The 22,841-nt window shown below is 38.7% G+C and overlaps 1 protein-coding gene across 9 annotated transcripts in view; it reads left to right on the top strand.

The window, feature by feature from the left end:
* CADPS2 (calcium dependent secretion activator 2) overlaps window positions 1–22,841 on the top strand; it is a 504,393-nt gene that overhangs the window by 390,515 nt on the left and 91,037 nt on the right. For all 9 annotated transcript variants that reach the window (XM_053609275.1, XM_053609274.1, XM_053609271.1 and 6 more), the window contains one exon: window positions 20,167–20,270. In XM_053609275.1, coding sequence (XP_053465250.1) covers window positions 20,167–20,270 — 104 coding nt within the window. The remainder of the gene's footprint in view (window positions 1–20,166; window positions 20,271–22,841) is intronic.

Below are 22,841 nucleotides of genomic sequence, written 5' to 3'. Positions count from 1 at the left end.
TGCTTGATATGACTTTATGGCAGTCTTTAGCAGTATTATCATTTTCCTGTTCGCTTATACCCTCCAGAAGGGGAGCATTCTGCCCAGAATTAGTCAAAATTTTGTCACCTGTTGACTGCCTATGTGCCCCAGAAATTTTCTATTTATACTGCTTCATTAGTTATTGAAACAACTGTACAAAGTAGCTATTATGCGGAAGAGATTACTCAGACTTCAGAAAAAAGTTAGTAACCTCGACAAGGTCCTGCTGCTGCCAATAAAATTCAGCAGACCAGGGATTCATACCTGAGTCTCTCAGATACCAGAAGGCATTTCATACTCTTTTCACTGGCTGCCATGCCTCCAAGACTGTCTGATTGAAAGCGATGGCATTCTATGATAAACATGCAATCGTATCACAAAAGCCAAGTGTTAATATTCGTAACAGGGCTACTTTTCACAAAAATAATAAGTTATTTTAATAAGAAGAACAAAAACTTAGTGTGCCAGCCACTATTCTAAGCACTTTATATGTATAAACTATTTTCTCCTTTTAACAAACCTTTATAATCAATGGTATCATTATTATTCCTTTTCCAGGAAACTGAACAAGAGTGGTTATACATATATGTGTGTCTATCATAACATAGCTACTGTTTCCCCGAAAATAAGACATGCTTCAAAAATAAGACCTACTTACAGGAACGATAAGACGTCCTCTGAAAATAAGACCTAGCGCATCTTTGGGAGCACGCCTTAAAATAAGACACTATCTTATTTTCAGGGAAACAGGTTTAGGAGGCCAGAGCCCAATATCTATCTATTGCTCTTTTTATATCCCTCTTTCTCAGTCTTGACAAGCTCGCTTAGTTAAATTTGCACTTAGCCAAAATCTTTTTGTTCATTTTTCCCCACCCATCTCACAATATCAGATATTGAAAGTGATTAAAATTTGCAAACCTTGCCTTCAACCCAGAATGTTTCTCCCTAATCCTTGTTTTAGTTTTTTTCCTCCAGAGCTTATTATGATCTAACACACCATAGAGTTCATTCATCCTACTTATTGTCCTAGAATGTTAGCTGCATGAGGGCAGGGAAGGTGGTATTCTAAGCTGTGTATGAATGTTCCTTCTGCTGTAAGTAGCCTGATAACTCCCTGTGCCATAAACCCACATTGAATAAACAAATGGATTTATGGCACAGGGAATTATCAGGCTACTTACAGCAGAAGGAACATTCTTAAACTGGTAAGGTAGCTTGCAAAAGGTCATTCATATCTGCCCCTGAACAATTAACACATAGGGTAAAACGAACCACTAAAAAATAGTCAGACTGGGGAAAATAAGCCATAATTTATACCCTTCTTACAGGAGGGGAAGTGATAAATAGCAGTGCATTAGCAATATGCAGTAATCTCACCTCTGTTGGTTGTTTTTATAATCCGCATGCTGCTCAATGGTGACCATTTCTCTTCCATCCTTGGAAATTCTTCCAATTCTCGCTGGGTAGCACAAATTTGCCAGAATACAAGGATGTTAAAATTTTATAATGGATTAAATAAAACAAATGACCTCTCTCTCTAAATGTCTTCTTTCCTTCTTGGGTATTATTTGCAGGTTTCATTAGAACGGATAGTTTATTTTGAGAACTTGAAATTTCTACAAAGCAATTCATTATAACTTGGGGGTTATAAAATTCCACCACTTAGTTAAAGTGGCTTTGTTTTAGTACCAGTTAAGAAATCTTTGATTTAAACTGATATAATTTGATGAATATTCACCTCTGTTTTCATTTTATCATTAACTACTTATGTAATAGTGAGATCCAGATCCTTTTTATTTATGACCTAGGATCCAGAAGTGACACTGAAACTTCATTTTCCTAGTTGTGTTTTCTTTTTAAATCACATGCCTTGTCGATGCAAACTAGGTATGATTTTTGAAGAAGACTCAATTAGTTATTTCCAAGAATGCTTTGTAGGTAAGAGCAGCAATCATGTTTCTAATAATAGTTCCTGCTTTCTCCTGAAAACTGGGTATCAAGTTGTGACTTAAGATAAAGGGGAGGCTGGTCCTTAGACCTTGTATGACATGGATCTTTTACAAAGACGTGGTGCTCCTCTTTATTGGGAATCTAGAAATGTGGTGGTGCCTAGAACAAAAGGTAGCATGACATGAACAGGCAACGTCTTTGTGGAGTGAGGATCTTTCTCGGTCCTCGGTTGCCAAGTTCCCGAGTCTAACCCCAGTGCTCTTACTTTCAGTCTTGGTTGAACCAAGTAGAGATGCTTTCCCAGAGGGCCGTGGCACTTACTTTCTTTGAGAAGAGAAGCTTAAGTACTTGCGTCATGAGGATGCACATGTCCTGTGGGTGACATTTTAATTTGGCACTCCACTGTCAGATGACAGTGATAAATAATAAGTAAATAAAATCCATTCTGCTTAAGAACCTGTGTTTCTGGAAGCTAGGTGTATACGAAAAACTGGACAGTTGGTGAAATAATTTTTTCTTAGTTATAATTATATTATTAGTAAATAATTTCTTACTGATTTCCAGGTTTTTTGGTTGTGGGGTGGGGGTTGTCTCTCTCTCATTTTTTTTTTTTTTTTTTGGAGATAGGGTCTTGCTCTGTTGCCAAGGCTAGAGTGCAGTGCTTATAGCTCACTGCACCCCCAAACTCCTGGGCTCAAGTGATTCTCCTCACCTTCCAGAGGAGCTGGGACCACAGGTACACAAGAACCACCATGTCTGGCTAAGTTATCTATTTTTTCTAGAGATAGGTGTCTCACTCTTGCTCAGGCTGGCTTGAACTCCTGGCCTTAAGCAATCCTCCCACCTCAGCCTCCCAAAGTGCTAGGATAATAGGCACGACCCACCACATTCGGCCTCTTACTAATATTTCTAAGATAATTTTCTCTCAGAAAATGTTATGTTTCCTTACAAAATACACTTAAATTTTTTTGAGTATTATAGGGTTCCAAGAACTGAAGTTTCTGAAATCTAAATAATAGACTTGAAATTTCACTTTCCCATAGGCAATGACAACACTTCGCAAAGTGTGGTTTCTATCTTAAAAGAAACCTAGCCCTCATCCTAGAAGGAATCTAAGAATTTTCCATTCAGCTTTTTGGACAATGTGGCTTTGATGATGGGACATTGGCTTGAAAGTAAAAACTTCTGTGACCATTTTTGCTTTTAAGTCACTGGCTGATTAGGGACAAATTGACAGATACAGACTTTTTGTTCTAAAATAAAGAGTCATTTTGCTCTAAAATGAAGAGACTAAAATACCATTTTGTTTAGAATACTTAAGAAAATGTTTTTAATTTGTAAAACGGTATGTGTATGTGTTGAAAATACTCATTGCTTGAGTATTTTCTGCACTGGTTTAGTGATCATCTGGACAGGTAACAAATTGAAATTTGTTTTTGTGCTATATATAAAGAAAAGATGTAGGCATTTTTCAGATAGTCAATAAACTATTTAAATTGCCTAAGAAGGTAATTTTTTTTCTGATAGCCATTAAATACTTTGATTCCATCATCTAATATGATAGAATTGGAATGTTAATTTTTTTATTTTATTTTTTTTTTTACATATACATGTATTTATTAGGTTTCCATTTTTTTGCCTTCACAAAATTAAAAAGGCTTAAAATTTAATAACAATAACAATGTTTAAGATAAAGACTAGAAACAAAAACCTCGTAAAGAACCAACGAACATAAATACAATCAGAAAAGGAATCAGACAATCACTACATCAAAATATTAAGCAATAATAATAATAATGATGCAAAGAAAGTAACATTCACATTGTCAAATAAAAGTATGTCCATTATAGAATGCTTTGACTCTGAGATTCAGTATGGAGTCATCAGTTAACATCTTATTATTTTTTTTTTAAGTCTCAAAAAATAGACAACTAATATTTATAAATAAAAGTAAAAGATAATTTCGAAAAACAGATCATGACAAATCTTATAGATAAGAGAAAAAGAAGAAATCCTTCAAAATCATTCTACTCTATTTGGGTCCACCTGATATTAAAATTGGAGAAAATATATTATTATAGAGGGGAAATTACAAACATATGTCACTTATAAATGAGGATGCAATATCCTAAACAACATATTAACAAGTTGAATTAAAAATTAATCAAAGTACATTACTTTGGAATGTTAATTTTAAGCTACTCCTTATCAATATGTTCTTATCAATGTATTGAGTTAGGCATCTTTAAAGGTACTTCTTGACCACACAGTTATACTTCTATTATATTTAATGTATGTACAAAAAAGAATGAGTAATATATTCATTTCTAAATACCATGTAAGTAATACTAATTCACTGTGGCCTTTTCCATATTAGATCTGGAATGAATGGAGATGGCTATTTGGTTAATTGCTCCGGTGCTTCTCTACAACCTCACTAACCACCCAAGTAAAACAAGCCCAGGCTGTATAATGTGTGTGCACACTAATTAGTTAGCCCTTCCCAGTGCTGACAGATTAATTCCTACGTATTAAGAAGGGATGTTTGGAGGCAAAATAAGCAGAGGCTGTGGGACTACTGACTAGAAGGGACACATGAACACTATTTGCTCCTAATGGGCTTTAAAGCCTGTGTGTACCTTCAGCTGGATTAATGCAGAGGAGAAGTTGGTGTTATGCAGTACCCAGTAATACCTTGAATACTCACATAACAAACTAAGTGAAAGGTCAGGTGAGAACATGAGCGCTCTGGAGGCAACGTGAAAGCCATGCTGGACACACTCCCAGGGCCTCTACACTCACTATTTACACACAGATTTAGTGACCAAAGAAAAGGACGAGGGCTCTGTCAACCCCAGAGAAACCATGAAGATGCTTACTGACACTTCCCTCCCTCCCCTCTAAAATTGGGTCTGAGTCCGCATTCCTTTAACATCATTCCTGGTTTATCTGAGTTTAATTCTAGGAAAATAATAATGCGTGTTACTTAGAACAACCACTGCCTGCACTGTCCTGCCGGCCCCTGCTTTTACCCCTTAAATTGAAATTAATCTCACTGGCACCCAGTGACTTGTGCTGGTGCAGAAGTGTCCCATGACCCAAACAAGGGGCACCTTTCCTTCATCCGCAGTAACTGTCAGTGAGTCACTCACACTGTCCTTCCCTTTTCTCACTTAATTTACTTATTTTATTGTGTGAGCTATAAAAGATAAGGACAATCGCAATCAGCAGTGGCCATAGCTAATCCCACGTATAAAAATGAACACTTAATTTGGTCTTGAACAATGTTCTCTTTCCAAGTCAGGCTATCATAGGAACTTGATTTTTAAAGGACACGTAGAGCCTGGTGTGGTGGCTCACACCTGTAATCCTAGCACTCTGGGAGGTTGAAAGCGGCAGATTGGTTGAGCTCAGGAGTTAGAGACCAGCCCGAGCTAGAAAGAGACCCTGTCTCTACTGAAAGTAGAAAAACTGAGACAAGAGGATCTCTGGAGCCCAGGAGTCTGACGCTGTTGTGAGCTACAATGATGCCATGGCACTCTACCCAGGGCAACAGAGTGAGACTCTGTCTCTAAATAAACGAACAAACAAAAACAATACATACAGTAAGGAGTATGTGAGGGAGGTTGCTTTTTTGAAGACCTGTAAGCATGATGGGCCTCGGCTCTCTAGCTCTACCCCTACAAACCCAACTCTATCCTCCAGTGTCAGGGGAGAGGTACCTCCCTCTTCAAAGCCAACTCACACTTCTGAGGTATTGAACCCAATTCCGCCTGTCTCTTTCTGGATGGATTTTGTTCTATCGCTGTCTTTTCTTTCTGTCTTGACTTGTACTCCGTCTTCTTTGTTGATCCTTCCCTGCCGTCTGTAACCATGGTGTCACCCTAAAAATCATGCTCTACCCAAGCTCTCCTTCCAGCTGCCATCCAAAAAATAGTGTCAGTCCCTTCAGTTCTCGTTACTAATCTGTCTGCTGGACGGATTACACGAGCCCAGAACATGATGCAGTGAGAGGGAAGGTGGAAGGGAGATCAGCTTGTATATTCTGCCCTTGACGCTCCCTTGCATTGCCTTAGGACAATCAATATCTTCCCTTTTGCTGGGTAAGAGTTGTTAGCAGTAAGCCAGGTCACCAGTGTCCGGGAATAATATTAAGACAGGGCAGCACTTCTGCTGCAGTGAGACGATGAAAACAAGAATGGGCCGACTCACCCTCAGACAGTCACCGTTCCTCTGCATCCTACCCCCCAGGCCTGATGTACAGCCCAAGGAGACTGATCTGCCTTCTGTGTGGCCAAGTGCTGCTGCTTTGAATAAAATAGATTAAAGATGAATCCCTGTCCATAGAAGTTGCCAAATGGGTTAGTAGTAACAGGAGATTATCGGCACTGATTCTCTATTGCCTGGACTCTGTGTCCCAAAGCTTAAGCCTCTCAATCTTCCTGCAGGGGACACAGGGAGGGTCTTCCCTATCATCTCATTCTCAATAATTCCAAAAGATCATGAGCTCTCAGCCAAAACAACTCAACTCTTGAGGAGTGTAGCTCCTATAAAGGTAGCAAGCTGAATGGTATGGACGAGCTAGAATTGAAGAAGCAAGAATTTAAATTAAACATAAGATGGCTCAGCGCCTGTAGCTCAGTGGTTAGGGTGCCGGCTATGTACACTGAGGCAAGTAGGTTCAAACTTGGCCCAGGCCTGCTAAACAAGGACAACTGCAACAACAGCAAAAAAATAGCTGGGCGTTGTGTTGGGCACCTGTAGTTCCAGCTACTTGGGAGATTGAGGCAAGAGAATTAGTTAAGCCCAAGAGTTTGAGGTTGCTGTGAGCTGTGACACCATGGCACTCTACCAAGGGTGACATAGTGAGACTCTGTCTCAAAAAAAAAATTAATAAATTAAACATAAGATAAATACTCTCAAGGGAACATAGAAAGACACTAGCAATTTGTTTCAGGAAGAAGTCATGAAAAATTAGATAAAAATATTGAGTATGAAAATGATGTCGTTGTAAGAAAAATAGGATGCAGGATGAATACAGATAAAGAATTTGTGAGTAACTTGGAAATTCAGAATGAGGACAACAGTAAAGGAGAAAGTGGCAGATAATATATAAGGAAAGCTAAGTGATGGGGAGACTAGAACTAGAGTCACAGACGCATCCATCAGACTGATTTAAAAAGGAGATGCAAAGGCACATAGCCCAAAAGATGAGAATAAGACAAAAGACACCAAAAATAATGGAAGAATATTGTGAACAAATACAAAAATGGAAAGTTTTGTTAGAATTGAACATTTCTTACAAAACTACATCGTGGCAAAATCTGCACAAGAAACCAAACTCACGTAGGCAGATAAGCTTTAAGGAAATCTTTGCAATATCTTAAAGACCCCTCTCCAAAGTCCATAAGCCACACTGGTTTTAGAGGTGAGTTCTACCAAGCTTTTAAGATACAAATTATATCCAAAATAAGTTCCATAAAATGGAAAACGAGTGAAAGCTGCCCAGTTCATTTCATGGAGCAACTATTGTGATTCCCAAACCAGATAAAGACAAATCTGCAAAACTCCTTAGTACGATCTTAGCTCCCAATAGCCAGCAGTGTGTTAGAAAATAATATATTCCAATCAGTGGAATTTTATCACAGGAATATAAAAGGAGTTCAACATCAGAAAAACAAGTAAGACCAAAAATCATATAAACTCATTAGATGCAAAAAAATATGAAATACTTCACCACTTATATATGATTAAAAACTGTAGCAACTTAGAAAAGATACATCCTTAACTTTTTATAAATACTCAAAAAAACCTATAGAGAATAATTTTTCTTCATGGAGAAAATTTAGAGGCATTCCTTGTTGAATTAGGAACACTATCCTAATTCTGAGCATCTTGGGTAACATAGAATGAATGAAAGAATGAAAAAATAAATCAAAGAAATGGCAAGAAAGGAGATAAACCCATCATTGTTTGCAGATTGTCAGCTCCCTAGAAAATGCAACAGGTCCTAGGTTTAGCAAGTTTGCCAGATATGTAAAATCACTTTCTTTTTATTTATTTATTATTATTATTATTTTTAATTGTTGGGGATTCATTGAGGGTACAATAAGCCAGGTTACACTGATTGCAATTGTTAGGTAAAGTCCCTCTTGCAATCATGTCTTGCCCCTAGAAGGTGTGGCACACATCAAGGCCCCACCCCCCTCCCTCCATCCCTCTTTCTGCTTTTCCTCCTACCCCATAACCTTAATAGTCATTAATTGTCCTCATATCAAAATTGAGTACATAGGATTCATGCTTCTCCATTCTTGTGATGCTTTACTAAGAATAATGTCTTCCACTTCCATCCAAGTTAATATGAAGGATGTAAAGTCTCCATTTTTTTTAATAGCTGAATAGTTAAAATCACTTTCTTTTTTTTTTTTTTTGTAGAGACAGAGTTTCACTTTATGGCCCTCGGTAGAGTGCCATGGCATCATACAGCTCACAGCAACCTCCAACTCCTGGGCTTAAGCGATTCTCTTGCCTCAGCCTCCCGAGTAGCTGGGACTACAGGCGCACGCCACAACACCCGGCTATTTTTTTTTTTTTTTTTTTTGGTTGCAGTTCAGCTGGGGCCGGGTTTGAACCCGCCACCCTCGGCATATGGGGCCGGCGCCCTACCGACTGAGCCACAGGCGCCGCCCGTTAAAATCACTTTCTTAACATCAGTTTCACACTGGTGGTTTTCAAGCTTTTTAGCCTTAGAACTCTTTGTTTTTTTTTTTGGAGACAGAGTCTCACTATGTCACCCTCGGTAGAGTGCTGTGGTATCAGAGCTCACAGCAACCTCAAACTCTTGGGCTTAAGCTATTCCTTTGCCTCAGCCTCCCAAGTAACTGGGACTACAGGCACCAGCCACAACACATGACTCTTTTTTGGTTGTAATTGTTGTTTGGCAGGCCCTGGCTGGATTCGAACCCACCAGCTCCAGAGTATACGGCTGGTGCCCTAGCTGCTGAACTACGGGCGTCGATCCTAGTATTAGAACACTCTTAATTATTAATTAACACTCTTAATTATTGCAGATCCCAAAGAGCTTTTATCTGTGGGTTTTATCATCCTATATTTACCCTATTAGAAATACTAAGAAAATTATAATTTATTTATCAATGTTTAAAAATAAGAGTAAACCCATTACCCATCAAGATATGAGTAAAATATCTTTTAAAAAAAATAGCATTTTATAAAACAAAACAACTTTTTAGTGAGAAACATGACAATGTTTTGCCTCTTTCACACATTTCTTTATATGCTACTTTTTTTTTTTTTTTTTACAAAGTCTTACCTTGTCACTCTTAGTAGAATGCTATAGGCATCATGGCTCATAGCAACCTCAAACTCACAGCAACCTCAAACTTTTGGGTTCAAGTGATTCTCTTATCTCAGCCTGGAAACTTAAAGGTAATAGAAGGTGATCTGGATAAATGTAGGTAGAGGTATTCCATGACCTGAGCGGGAGGACTTAGTAGGGTAAGATATAAATTTTTCACCCAAATAAATTCATTTCAATGCCCATCTATATTCCATTTTTTTAAGAATTCAATAACTAGACCTTAAAATTTAAATACAAGAATAAAGAATACTGAATAACTAAGCCAACTTGGGGGAAAAAAGTATTAGAGTCTTGTCCTACCAGACTAGCCATCTAAAAACCTGGGATTAGGCAGATTAATCAGAATAGAAATACAGATTCAGGCCCGGGCATATATGGAAGCTTAATGTATTTTATTTATAGGAAAAGTGGACATAGTTCAGTGGGGGAAAGATAGTCTATTTAGGAGGTGATGTTTGAAAGATGGGCTTATTAAATGGATAAAATAAGCTGGATTTCTCTATGAGAGAAAATTGGTTTCCCCAGAGATTAGAGATCTAAATGTAATTTTTAAAAAAACTACCACTGTAAATAAGGAATTTCTCTTTATTGTAACTACACCTAACTTTTATTTTTACCTTCTTGTAGATGATTTTCAAAGTTTGTCTAATATCTGAGTTCAGGCAAAATTGTTTTAACTTTCTGGTAAAACACACCATGCCTCATTTTAGTTACTTCATTTTTTACACAGAAATAAATACATTGATGATGCATCAGAAATAGTTCATTAAATATATCCCAGGTTCCCCGAGACCTGGAAAAAATAATCTTATGTTCTTCCAAAAACTTCTCTGATGAATGTATCTTCTATAAAAATTCTTAGAGAGAATGTAAGACCCTCCTGAAAAAACAAAACATTTGTATAATGTCTCCTTCGGTGTGCTCTTCACGAGCCAATTACTCCCTCAGCTGTGATCTGTGATCCTCTGAACAGCTCTTGCTGGAATCTGTCCTCCTTGTTCTGAAGATGCACGGAAATCTCATTCCAAGCGTTCAACACCTGTTTTCTAAAAGGCTCAAAGAGGATGTCAGTTTGCTCTGTGCACTTGACAGTGTGTCATGTATTTGTTTTTTTTTTTTTTTACTTTACAATGTGACTCAGATAAATGCAGTCTTAAAATAACAAGCCTTCTTCCTTTCACGAGAAATTTTGCAGAATTTGTCATTCCTAAAGCAAGAGTTTGAAAGCAACTGATTAGTGGCCTCTTATTAATTTACTAACATATGTCAGCAGGTAAACCAAGTGACATACAGCAACAAGGCTCTTGCAGCACCTTGTTAATCCCAGTAGTTTAGAAGTGTTAGAGAGTCTTTTGCAATTGGACAAAACCAGGCTAATGCAAACTGACAGCTTCCTAACTCTTTATTTATCAACAGGGTTTGTATGGACCTAAAGACTGCACAGGTGAAATAGTTTTGGAAATTAGGAGGACTCATTAATTGTCGGCCATAGCTAAGTGGCCATGTAACTTTAAGTACCAAATTAAAAGGCCTAACTGAAGACTTTTAAGAGGTACATATACATAATTTTTTGTTGAGAATGAGTCTCTGTTGCCCCAGGCTAAAGTGTGGTGGCATCAGCCTGCCTCACAATAACCTCAAACTCCTGGGCTCAAGCAGTCCTCCTCCCTCAGCCTCTAAAGTGGTTAGGACTACAGGGCCCACCATAACACCCAACTAACACCCATCTTTTAGTAAAGATGGGGTCTCACTCTTGTTCAGCCTGGTTTTGAACTCCTGAGCTCAGGCACCCACCTCAGCCTCCCAGAGCACAAGGATTACAGGCCCGAGCCACAGCAACTGGCCTTAATTTTTAACAGATATATATGTATTTCAAATTAGAAACATCTAAAATATCCATGAGGCTTCTGCACTGTACACACACATTCACAGTGGATGGCAGACTCAGGATGGTAAAGCTGTAGAAACAGTTACGATGGCACTAAGCTCAAGCTTATTCTCTACACTTGATTTTTACACATGTCCATTAGACTTTTTCCAAATTTTAGCATCAAGTATCTTATCATTGCTAATACCTGATTTGGCTGCCCTAGATGACCTTGATATGTATCAAAGGAAGCACAGCCACGGATACATACGTCAGGGTCTTTTGGCTAATTTCTTATCATCCATAGTACAGGTCTTTTCAAATGGAATCTTTCCTGTTGTGGTTACCCTCTTCTGAAAACCTCCCTCCCCTCTCCTTGACCTGCCCTCCCAGCTGGCAACCCTCTGTAATCCCTTTTCATGTCCCATTGCCTTCCCCTGAACAAACTATCCTCATCCCCATTGCCTCTCTGAACCCTGCTTTTCCTGTCCCCCACAGGTCACAGGCAGAAATTCTCCTAGAGTGGAAAAAAGAGTTAAGGAGGGCAAGGGATGGGGAGAATGTGATGAGGAGGTGTGATGGTGCTTCTTTTATGTAGGAATATAACAAATGACATGGAAAGGCTGTTTTAGGTAAATGCAACTATAAGATAGGAAGGACTAGGCATGAAATGAAATATGCTATAGACTTTAGATGATATGTCTGATTCTATATTGGCATGGCAGTCACTGAGATTATTCTAATGGCTTTCAGTTTCTGAATTTGAATTATATTTAGAAGAAATGGATACATGAATATAAAGAAAACCATACCAGAAAGGGTACCATTTATTAGTTTCAGCTATTGAAAGTGTGTGTGTGCACACACATATATATGTATATGTGTACACACACGTGCACACACACACCCCCATATGTATATGACATGGCTAAGGACCAGTCTTTTTAAAAAACCTCTCATGATACAGAGAGCTGGAAAGATTTTATGCTGTCATTAGAATCTCAAAACATATTAGTAATTCTATCCATAGCTAACCAGAGCACACTAAGGGCATAGTTTGAAAAATTTTCTTTTCCTTCAAGCCTTCATAATCTTTACAGCTATCAGTGCTGTGAAGGCACTGTGAGACCTTAGATTTTCCTACTTCACGAACTTGGGAAGAGCCAATGGTCTCAATAAAATGACAATTTTCATAAAACTCAAATCAGGGTTATCAGTGTTTCCCTCAGAAACCCAGTGAATCAGAGAACTATAAAAGCCTGTATCGAATGATAAATCAAATACTAATTTTGGAGGGTGTCCTAGGAATATTTTCTTTGTAATTCCATCACCATCATCTCTTAAGATCTTCAGAAGAGAATATGTCTCAGGATTTCTCCCAAAGGAAGTCTCACAGAGAGGCACTGACTTTTCCCTCCCATATGTATCTGACATTCTTTGGCCCATCACTCATGGGTCACTACTACTGATGGCTTATGGAGACTCTCAGTTTAATCCAGGAAAGCTTCTATGGCCTCTATTCTAGTGGCCAATTCTCCTTTGTTCCACAGCTGGTCATTGGCTTAAAAATGAATTTACTGACATGAAAGATAATCCTAGTGAAACAGTTAATGTGACAGTGATCACACAACAATTACTCCGAAGCCCTATATCATTAGCATGGTTAATTCCAAGGAAATATTAACTGGAACTATTACTTTAAATGATAGTCACTAAATGAGTTAGTCCCAAGGGGAGCCATGGAAGGAAGAGGCCACAGACCAGTTGTTTTCATCTGTATAGAGGCTGTGCCATCTTAGATTAATTATTTTCATTGATAGATAGGAATGCCAAGAATGGACACCATTATCTCCAGGAGTCAGTTCAAATTCTGCAGAAAAAATCATCTTTTACCTAAAATGGGATTTCTATAAACATGTAGCTTGATTTCAGGGAAAGAAGAAAGTAATCAAAGTTTACATAGGTTGCCTTTGTTTTTAACTTGATTTATTGTAAATGGTAGAGATCTCAAAGTACATTCCCTAGGCCAGCATCCTGAACATTGCCTGGGAACTTGTTAGAAATCCTAATTTTGGGGACTTATCCAAGTACCTACTGAATCAGAAATTCAGGAAGTGATGCCAAGCAATTTATGTTTTTGCCAGCCTTCCAGGTGACTCTAATGCAGGCTTAAGAGCCGCAGATCTACACTGAAGATACTGCATTGATAAGAGAAAGATATATTCCAGCACTCTTGGAATATTAATATTGTTTGGATTGCAGCCGGATGAACCAGGAGAGAGACAGTGATGTCTCATTCTTTTCCATTAGTTGGCAGTGGCGGGTATGGCAGGTATTGAAGCAAATACAAGACAGATTGACCCTAAAAAGCTGGGAGAGTAGGGCAGCGCCTGTGGCTCAAAGGAGTAAGGCACTGGTCCTATATGCTGGAGGTGGTGGGTTCAAACCCAGCCCCAGAAACTGCCAAAAAAAAAAAAAAAGTTGGGAAAGTATATTGAATTTTAGGAACCAGATGTTCCCCAAATTTTGAGGCAGTCTTCTTAGCAAGTTATATACCATTCTCTCTAGGGTACCGAGTCCGGAGAGCTCCCCCAGCATCATCTAACCTAGTCAGACAGGTGTGTGGGAGGGGGAAGAATAGGTTGTTCTGTTTAATGGAGAAAAAAAGTATCTGATTTCCCACCCTTCTCTCTTGGGATGAGAAGTCCTGTGAGTACTGAGATCTGGTCGGGATTAAGACTCCCTGGAGCCTAAGCTCTCGTACCATGTCATTTATCAGACTTTGCTTTGCCTGGATGGGTCAGAAAATCTCCGTAAAAATTTAGACTTTTCAATTGAGTCATCAATCTGGACTATGCAAAGTGGGAGAATGTTGACACAAGACAAGAGTTAAGATTCCAATTAGAATAGACTAAGGATCCTGTAGAAATTCGCTGATCAGGTGGACTAAAGGAGTGTGTGGTTTCTGAATGGACAGATGGCATCTGACATGGAGGAATCAGTTAAGATGGAGCCTTTTCTGCCCTCTCTAATTAGAATGTTGTTCATATGCCCATAGCATTGTGTAAACACGAGTGTGTAACTGAGGGCTGCCTTATATTTGCAGGGGTGAGGAGCTAGGGGAGCGTGTCACTGTTTCAGTAAGGAGAGAGAGATGGAGGGGTCCGTTCCACTATTTCTTCAGCTGAATCTAAGATAAGTTTTGCCAATAAGCAGTCCACAGAAAAGAGGCCAAAGTTCTTGCCCCTGGAGGACCTTTGGGGTTCCAGGTAAAAGAAATCAGATTCTGCATTCTTGGCCCAACTTCCTTGTTCTTTTCAACCTGTCAAGGTAAAATCTCTCCACTTGGACCCAAGAGAAGTCCCAGGTGAATGCTTCCATGTCACTAACATCCCTGCTTCTTCCCAAATGTAGTCCTTGCTTTAATGCCTTTCATTAGATGGTAGCCATTTTCCTGTTTTCTCTCCCTTTGGACACTTTTTTCCCCAGTTTCCTCAGGATATGTCTAAAGCCCTTTCTTAAGTCTTTTATATTTTTCACCTCAGCTATCTCCTGAATGTCATGGCCTTCTCATATATCTGATTTATTGTGATATAATTATAATTTATCATTATCATCATCATCATCATTATTATTGTTTAGCTGGGGGGAGAAATAAGAGTTCTTTTTCCTTGGATGGGAGGACAAAAGGTAAAAGACTTCCACATTAGATTGCTGCTAGCTTCCTAAAATCAAACACACATCCCTATAATAATTTTATTCTGAAGAACTCCAAATGATATATATGAGCAATTTAAAGCCTTCCGGTTGGTGTATCTTTGATCCTGTTTCTTGTACACTGATAAACCTGTTCTCACATTCTGAGTGCATTTAACTTCCTCATAGGGTCAAAGTCTCTGCCTTGTAATCTGGTTAAGGAAAGATATACATAAATTCTTTGAAGGCAGAAATGCTCTCTTGTTTATCATTGTGTTCCCTTAGTCTCAAGTACAATACCTTACATGAAATGAATGTTTGTGGAATCAAATTCAGGGCCACAGCCTCTGGGGCCAAGAGGAAAATCTGAGGGTACATACGGAATTTCTCTCTCCATGCTATCTGGCAGGTCCTCAAGGCCTACAGGCAAGGGGGAGAGGAAGATAGGGCAATATTGGGATGGGGTCATTGCCATAATCCTTCAATTTAACACCATCTTGAGCACTATTTCTTGTTTAGCTCCAAGTACAGATACAATCAGTCTGTTAAAAACCAAGGTCATTATGGGGGTGGCAGAAGTGAGGACATTTAAAACCATTCTCATCAAAATTATTTTTTGATAATCATTACACAATTTATACATATGTTAAATCATTACATGGTACATGTTGAATATATGGAGTTTTTATAAAATATTTTAAAATAAAAGTTAAGGTCAAAAGGCTGATAAATTTCTCCATATCATATATGGAGAAAAAGGAACTGTTCTTCTTTCTCAGGTCTCCGTACAGCGTTCACCATGAGTATCATGAAGTCTCCACCACTAGGGACTCTGACGGGAAATAGCAGCCAGGGAGGCCACCCAGCAAATGTGCCAGGAGCACACCCCCGCTCAGAAGCCAGGGAGTAGAATTGAAGCCCGGGAAAGCAAACTGTCAAGCTGTCTTCTTACTTTTTCCCAGACTTGCCTTTTTCTCCAGCGGGACCTCTTCTTAAATATACAGGGGTATAATTAAAATAATTTGCTTTGGGGAGCCAAAAAGTGTTAACACAGAAAACGAAAAATGTTCCAGAGTGAAGAAGATTCATAGCCAACAACAGTGCATTGAAATTCATCAAGAAACCTTGTTACTTTTGGCATATTTGTTTTAAATGTCACTATTCGAAATGTATTACAACAATCAGCAACTTGGTGTGAGGCTTGAAGAATATAGAGACATCTGTAATGCTTTGGAATCGTTACAAAACAAATGAAAGAAAACATTTTAAGGCGGATTCTCAAATATTCACAGTGTTCAGATTTTTAATGGAGCTATTGATAACCTTGTTGTTTTAATAGAGTTCTGATAACAGAATGCATTAAACTTCTTGGCTATCGCCAAATGGGTGACATACATAGTGTACTTGATAAAATTCTGGGTTTTTTTTAAGGCATTAGAGTGGCCATTATGTTCAAGTACAAAGTTTCAATCCTCTCAATAAACTTAATCTATGAAAAATAAAATGTTTTAGAATGTTTTTAAATTTCACTAGAACACAGGGTACTCTCAGAGTCGTTACTTAAGATAGTGTCAAATGTTAAAGCTAATTTTGACAGATTCACACATAAACAGAAAAAAGTTTAGAGGTTCTTTCTGTGATTCTTTTTCATTATTGCATACTTGTGGCTAAGGATATTGGCAAGGGGTGTGTGTGTGTGTGAGTGTGTATGCGTGTGTGTGTGTTGGAGATTTTTGTTCAGGGAATTGAAAATAAAAAAGAATTTAAGTCATTGTATAATTGCTATTTGTGTGGCATCACAGGTAAGATTTTAATCACAGGAAGGATTTAATCCCACCTCAACTGGTAGCTATTTGACTTCAGACACCTTCTTCTACACACTCCCCAAGATTCTGGAAATGGGGATCTTGAGAATGGTTTTGAGAATTCAGTAAATACTATTCTAAAAGAATGTAAGAAAAATAAGTTCCTAATCTGTGATAAATACATTTTGTTTTTTTCTATTTTCTTAGGAAAAATGTGTTTTTTTATAAATATGTGTGTTAAATTATATAATCCAGTAGATAAACCCGAACATTTATAAGAAGCATAGATTCTCTCAGCTAGAATCATAGGGATGAGGATGATCTGTGTCAGTGATTCTCAGCATTTGTTTGGTTTAGGGACAATTTTGAGAATCTGATGAAAGTTACGGTCCTTCTTCCTCTCCCCCCAAAAAAGACTCTACATACAAAACCTAGCTTATAATTTTGAGGGGTTCAAGAACCCTCTGAAACATGTCCCTAATTCACTGGGTTAAGAATCTCCAATTTACCTCCGTACTCTTCATCTTCATTTGTAGATTAAGATAAGTGATAAGCTCTTGAGAATTAAAAGTTATTTTGAGGGCTGTTTTCGGAAAGAGTCTTTAATAACTTAAAAACAAAGCAGTTATTTGAGCAGTTTTCTCATCGTTCTCAGACTGTAGCTGTGTTTTATGTGTGGACTTGCTCTTTCGTCCGCCCTTGATGTATCAGTAACAGAAGAGCGATTTGCAATCTCATGCAAAGTTAAATAAAATAATTTGAGCATTGATTGAATTTTTAACGTCTATGCCTTTTCCCCATAATTATGCTGCTCCATGCTCAGTAAACATTCATTAAATTCCCGCCGTGGTTCAAAGCCTGCCCAAGGTAACTGCATTACTGAGAACCAGTTTCTGACTTGGAGCGAGGCACAGTTTAGTATCAGAATTAGGAGTGCGTCGTAAGGGGAGTTCAGAGGAAGGAGCACCTCATTCAGCCCTCAGAACTCTGACAAGGTGCCACAGTAAGGCAACATTTGAAGTTAAGCCTCGAGTGGCAACTAGTTAGCCAGACAGAAGATCCAGATCCTGACTCTGTGTGTGTGTGTGTGCAGATTTTATTTTGCATAATAACTTTTTAGTTTGGAATATTTAACTTTAAATTGTGCTTATGTGGTAATTAGTACTAAAATATATGGGAAAGCCATTGAAGACTCTTTCCCTGGTGTCATCAACCACACGTCATTCTCTGAATCGTGTACTCTCCAAACCTCAGGCTCAGCTCCTCTCTGGCCTGCAATTTCTAGCCCCTTCCAGTGACTCACAGTGTCTTACATCTTCCCTCCGGACATTCCACTGGACCAGACCCTCGGGACCCAGGTTAACAATTCTTGTTGCACACAACCATCCAATACATTTTCCTAAAATTAATTCATTCTGAGGCTTTGCTAAGAGACAATTGCCCCAAGTCATCTACAGGACATGATCATCTAGTCCACTTAGCACTTTACCTGAAGCTGCCACAGTTACCCAGCCTCCCCAGCATGTTCTCATGCCAGCCGGGTACGTATCAGGCAATCTGCATTAGGAGCCCCCGTGAAGTTCACCATCACTGCTTTTTAGGTATTGCATTTCATCTCTCGGATGTTTCTTTACATATGAGTAATATGAAGAATAAAGACGATTAGGAAAATTAGTGTGATAACACATGGGAGCAGCCCAGCGTTGTGCCTGACACACAATTTGCTCTCATTTGAAACCTTCCTTGACCTCACCTTCCTCCACAGTGCGTCTCATCTGTGTCATACAATTCCTTTTCTAAAAAAACAACTCTGTATTCTTACCCGGGTCGTCTGTTACTGCCTTCTCCCTGGCGTCTGCCCTAAACCAGCCTGCTTTCAGCTGTCTCTCCTCCTTTCTCCCACAGCACTGCTGTTTGCTTACCATGGTTTCCAAACCTTCCTAAGGTCTTCTCTTTCTTACTAATCTTTAAGGGCTAGAGCTGCCCCCAAATGAAGTAGGCTGTCAGGCAAAGCCATGAGCCTCTTGGTCTCACCCTTGTTTGAGAATGTTCAGGAAGCAGCAGGATTGATCACTGATGTCTAAGGTGCTGTTCAGTAGTGATTTGGGGATTCTGAGTTGTTTGAGATCAGGGGTATGCCTTACACTCCCTCCTACTTCCCACGACTTAGAACGCAGCTGATTGGGAGACCCACTTCCATAGGCACGCTCAACTATGGTGTTTGACAGGCTGATTTTTCTGAAGAATCACTGTCCTTTTTGATCCCTATCACAGATGAGCAGTGGCTTTCCATCCTGCAGGGACATTTAGCAGAACGTGTAACCCACAGGCCTCGCACCCATCTGACCTGGCGTGCACATATGTTTAATGAACAAACCCTGATCGTAGTCCGTGTTTCTGTATGCCATTATACATCCTTGGGAACACCATAAAACAGAGTAAATGTTCCACATTTAAGGCTGAGGTTTTAGGGAGAACTAAGTTGAAGGAAAAGATCTGTAGCAGTTAAAAAAAAAATGGTTATATTCCTTAGAAGCAGCTTTTTCACTGAAAATTGATTTTTCTTTTTCATAACCTCTTCGCTGGGGCAGAGAAAGAGAGCCCGTGACCCTAAGATGGCATTTGCCGTTCATGTCCTCACTGGAAACTCCCTTCTTCACATTGTGTTGAAACGCCTTCATTACACCTCTGATCTCCGCCAGTTTGCTGCACACAGTATCTTAGAAATTAGCTGCTTTGCCTTCTCCATTGCTGCATTTCGGGTACCACACTTAATCTTATTGTGGCCTCTCCTTTTTACACCATTTTGGCTTAATGCTGAAAGAACGTTCAGCATCAAAGAACTCTTCCTGTCCTCCCTCCTCCCCACCTCAGTTGGAAGGTGCAGTGGGATGGTGGTGGGGAAGAGGAGAGGAAGTCAGTTAATTGCAGCCTGTCAAGAGTTGTTTGAGGTGACTTTTACTTCTTGAATTTAAGATCAGCACGAACTACAGACATTCCAGGCTGGGAATTCAAATAGCAACAAAAAAGCAGGGCTTTTGCTAATAGCAGGAATGGTTCATCTGGTGAGAATGGCATTGTATTGATAATACAATGCAGAGAGGAAGAAAAGACAGTGGTATCTGCTTTCTTTGTGTTGCTGACCTTGAGGAGAATTATAACTTGTTTGTTGCAGAAGTTGAGCATCTCATGCGCCCTTGCACCTGTTTTATATGTTAAATGGCAAAGCACCTGCACTTCCCTGGAATTGCTTTGTGGGTGAAATATTTTCTGCTATCTGGTGAAATGGCTTTTCCCCCCTAAATAATGTATTCATTTGTATTTCTTGCATCTCTTATTTCTCAAAAATATGCTTTCTCATTTCAACATCCTGGTCTCATCATTACATCTTAGAACATGTTTGCCCTTTTATTTTCAAGGTAATACTATGATTTTTTTTTTTAATATAGAGACCATGAACCAAGCAACTCCTGCTAGAAAGCTGGAAGAGGTTCTTCATCTAGCAGAGCTGTGCATAGAAGTCTTACAGCAGAATGAAGAGCATCACTCAGAGGTGATGACTTATTTTAACTATAGCTAAAGCTGTACTTGTTTTAACTGCACAGGATGCTTTGCTGTGGCGGGAGCAACTAGGAGGAAATGGCTTAATGGCAATCCTAGATACATATCTGAAAAAAGGAGAGCATCTATTTGCTAGAAATGTTACTCCTGTGTGTGACAAAGCAATTACATGTGTATATAAATTCATGTTTACTGTCAGGAATATAGGAGAGCTTATGGGACCCGTCCAAAGAAACATAACTAGAAAGAAGTGAAGATGGAACCCAAGCCTGTCTTGTGACGCCAAATAACTTTCTTTTCCCCATGCCCTGATTACTTTTGTTTAGAAATGCAAGTTATTTAGAATGGAAAAGGGAAACTTGTGATAAGCTGCAAAATAAAATATAATAGAAGATATCATAGTTGTATAATTGATATCTCTAGTTTTGTACCCTTAGCATCAAATTATTCTTTAAATTTTCAGTCAAACAGCATCGCTTACAATTTTTAGAAGTTCTAATTACGGCTGGATGTGGTGTGCATGTCTATAATCCCAGCACTCAGGGAGGCCAAGGCGGGTGGATCGCTTAAGCTCAGGAATTTGAGACCACCCTGAGCAAGAGTAAGACCCCATCTCTACTAAAAATAGAAAAAAACTAGCTGGGCATCGTGGTAGGCACCTGTAGTCCCAGTTACTTGGGAGGCTGAGAGGCAAGAGGATCCCTTGAGCCCAAGAGTTTGAGGTTGCTGTGAGTGGTGACGCCACAACACTCTACCAAGGGTGACAAAGTGAGACTCTGTCTCAAAAAAAAAATAAGTTTTCATTACATATTACCATTGACAAGATCTGGGCTACCTTTTCACCAGGCAGACTGCTTATTCTAAGGCTTAAAATTCTTATTCTAATAGTCATTTTATTCACAATAGCAAAAAGTTTTTTTGACTTTGAGTTGAGTTGGGGAAATGTGTGGAATTTAATAAGTATAAATGTCAGTGCCCTGGAAGGGCTTTTATTCTTGAGGAAGCACAAGAAATGAGCAAGAATGGAATACCAGATACATATGGGTTCATAGAATATTTGTATTTATTGAAGCCTAGTTTTCAAAAATATAAGAAACTGCAGGAACTACAATTTAAGCCAATTATTAGCAAAGAGTATTCATGAAACCTTACTATAGGCAACTAAGATTTATTGTCTCTGGTTATAAATATGATCATTCAAAACATCTGCTTTTAGCTCACACTGTGGAATCTAGTTTTTAGCTTGCATCTGTCATGTGTGAACTCGTTATGGATATTTTATTTTAAACTGAAGAAACAGCTGCTTCAATAATTTGAAATGAATTCCCAGGAGGTTCTTTTCTAAGCTAGTGCCACTGCTATGTTACAAAGAAAACGATTATATGATAAAATGTATGTATGTTTTGTCTTTGTCTTTTGTTAAAAGGCAGTATCATCAGGGTATTAGGGTTTTTTGAATTAAAAAATATCTGATTGTATAGCAATTGCAGTATATATTTCAGCTAAATAGGTACATCTACTATTCCCAATCATTTTACAAACACTAAAATTAAGTGTTATATTTTGTGCTAAAATGCTCATTCAAGTATAATGTATCCAAAACATTGAAATATAAATATTATTTATTTTCTAATCCCTAAAACTTAACTGCCTATTAAATAGAGATAATCATAGTGCATTACTCTCACTCTATTATATGCTGAAATAGAGAACTATTATGATGACCTTTTGAAAATGCTTCGTAACACTATGGCATTTTTCTATTCCACAATGCTTCCAAATTCTTGGAAACCCTCAGGGAAGAGAGGTGAGTAAAATTGTTCCCACTGTTTTCCTAGCATAAAATAACTTTTATGTAAATTTAAAATAGAGTCCACTCTCATTATAGTTAATTTTAAAGCCAACTTCTCTTTGGAATGGAAGGCTGTCCATGTCCCTTTGAACGTGCTAATCTTGTTATATCGTTTAGGTGAATGTGTCTTATTTACAATTGCTTGTCTGATGACTGATGGTGATCTAAGTAAAATATGACTGAAATGATTTTGATACTTTGGTTTGTATCTTGATTGTGTCTTGTGTCTTGTGTCTTTTTGTCCTAAAAAAAAAATCTTAACTTTTTCTCCAGACAATACTGGTGAGTGAATTGGTCTGCCTCGGCGTACTTTCCAGAGTGAATTGGTAGAGTGCACTCTACACTGAGATTTGTTTTGCTGGATGTTCAAGCTGGAGTTCCTTTACTCCCTGAAAGTCCCTCGGCAGAGGTTAACGTGTCTGCCTCACGGAGACCTTCAAGGGACTCGTGTGTCAGCTCCTTTTATTTTCATTCTACTTCTCTCACAGTGGCAGTTCACAGGGCTAAGAGGTTTCCATCCTTCAACAGTTTCTCAGTTATGCAGGTTTCCTGGTCGTCAGGTCTTTGACAGTAACTTGCTTGTATGGCCGTCTTCCCTTCTCTCTGAAGGCCTCTCTCCTCCCAGGCTTTTCTGCAGAATTCCTGTTTTCTCCTTAGAAAGGTAGTTTAAGCCTCTATTCAGAAAAGCTTTAAGGCTGTCTCCACATTACG

This window comes from Nycticebus coucang, chromosome 11, assembly GCF_027406575.1.
Source record: "Nycticebus coucang isolate mNycCou1 chromosome 11, mNycCou1.pri, whole genome shotgun sequence".
NCBI lineage: Eukaryota > Metazoa > Chordata > Mammalia > Primates > Lorisidae > Nycticebus > Nycticebus coucang.
This window is presented reverse-complemented; position numbering and strand designations above follow the sequence as displayed.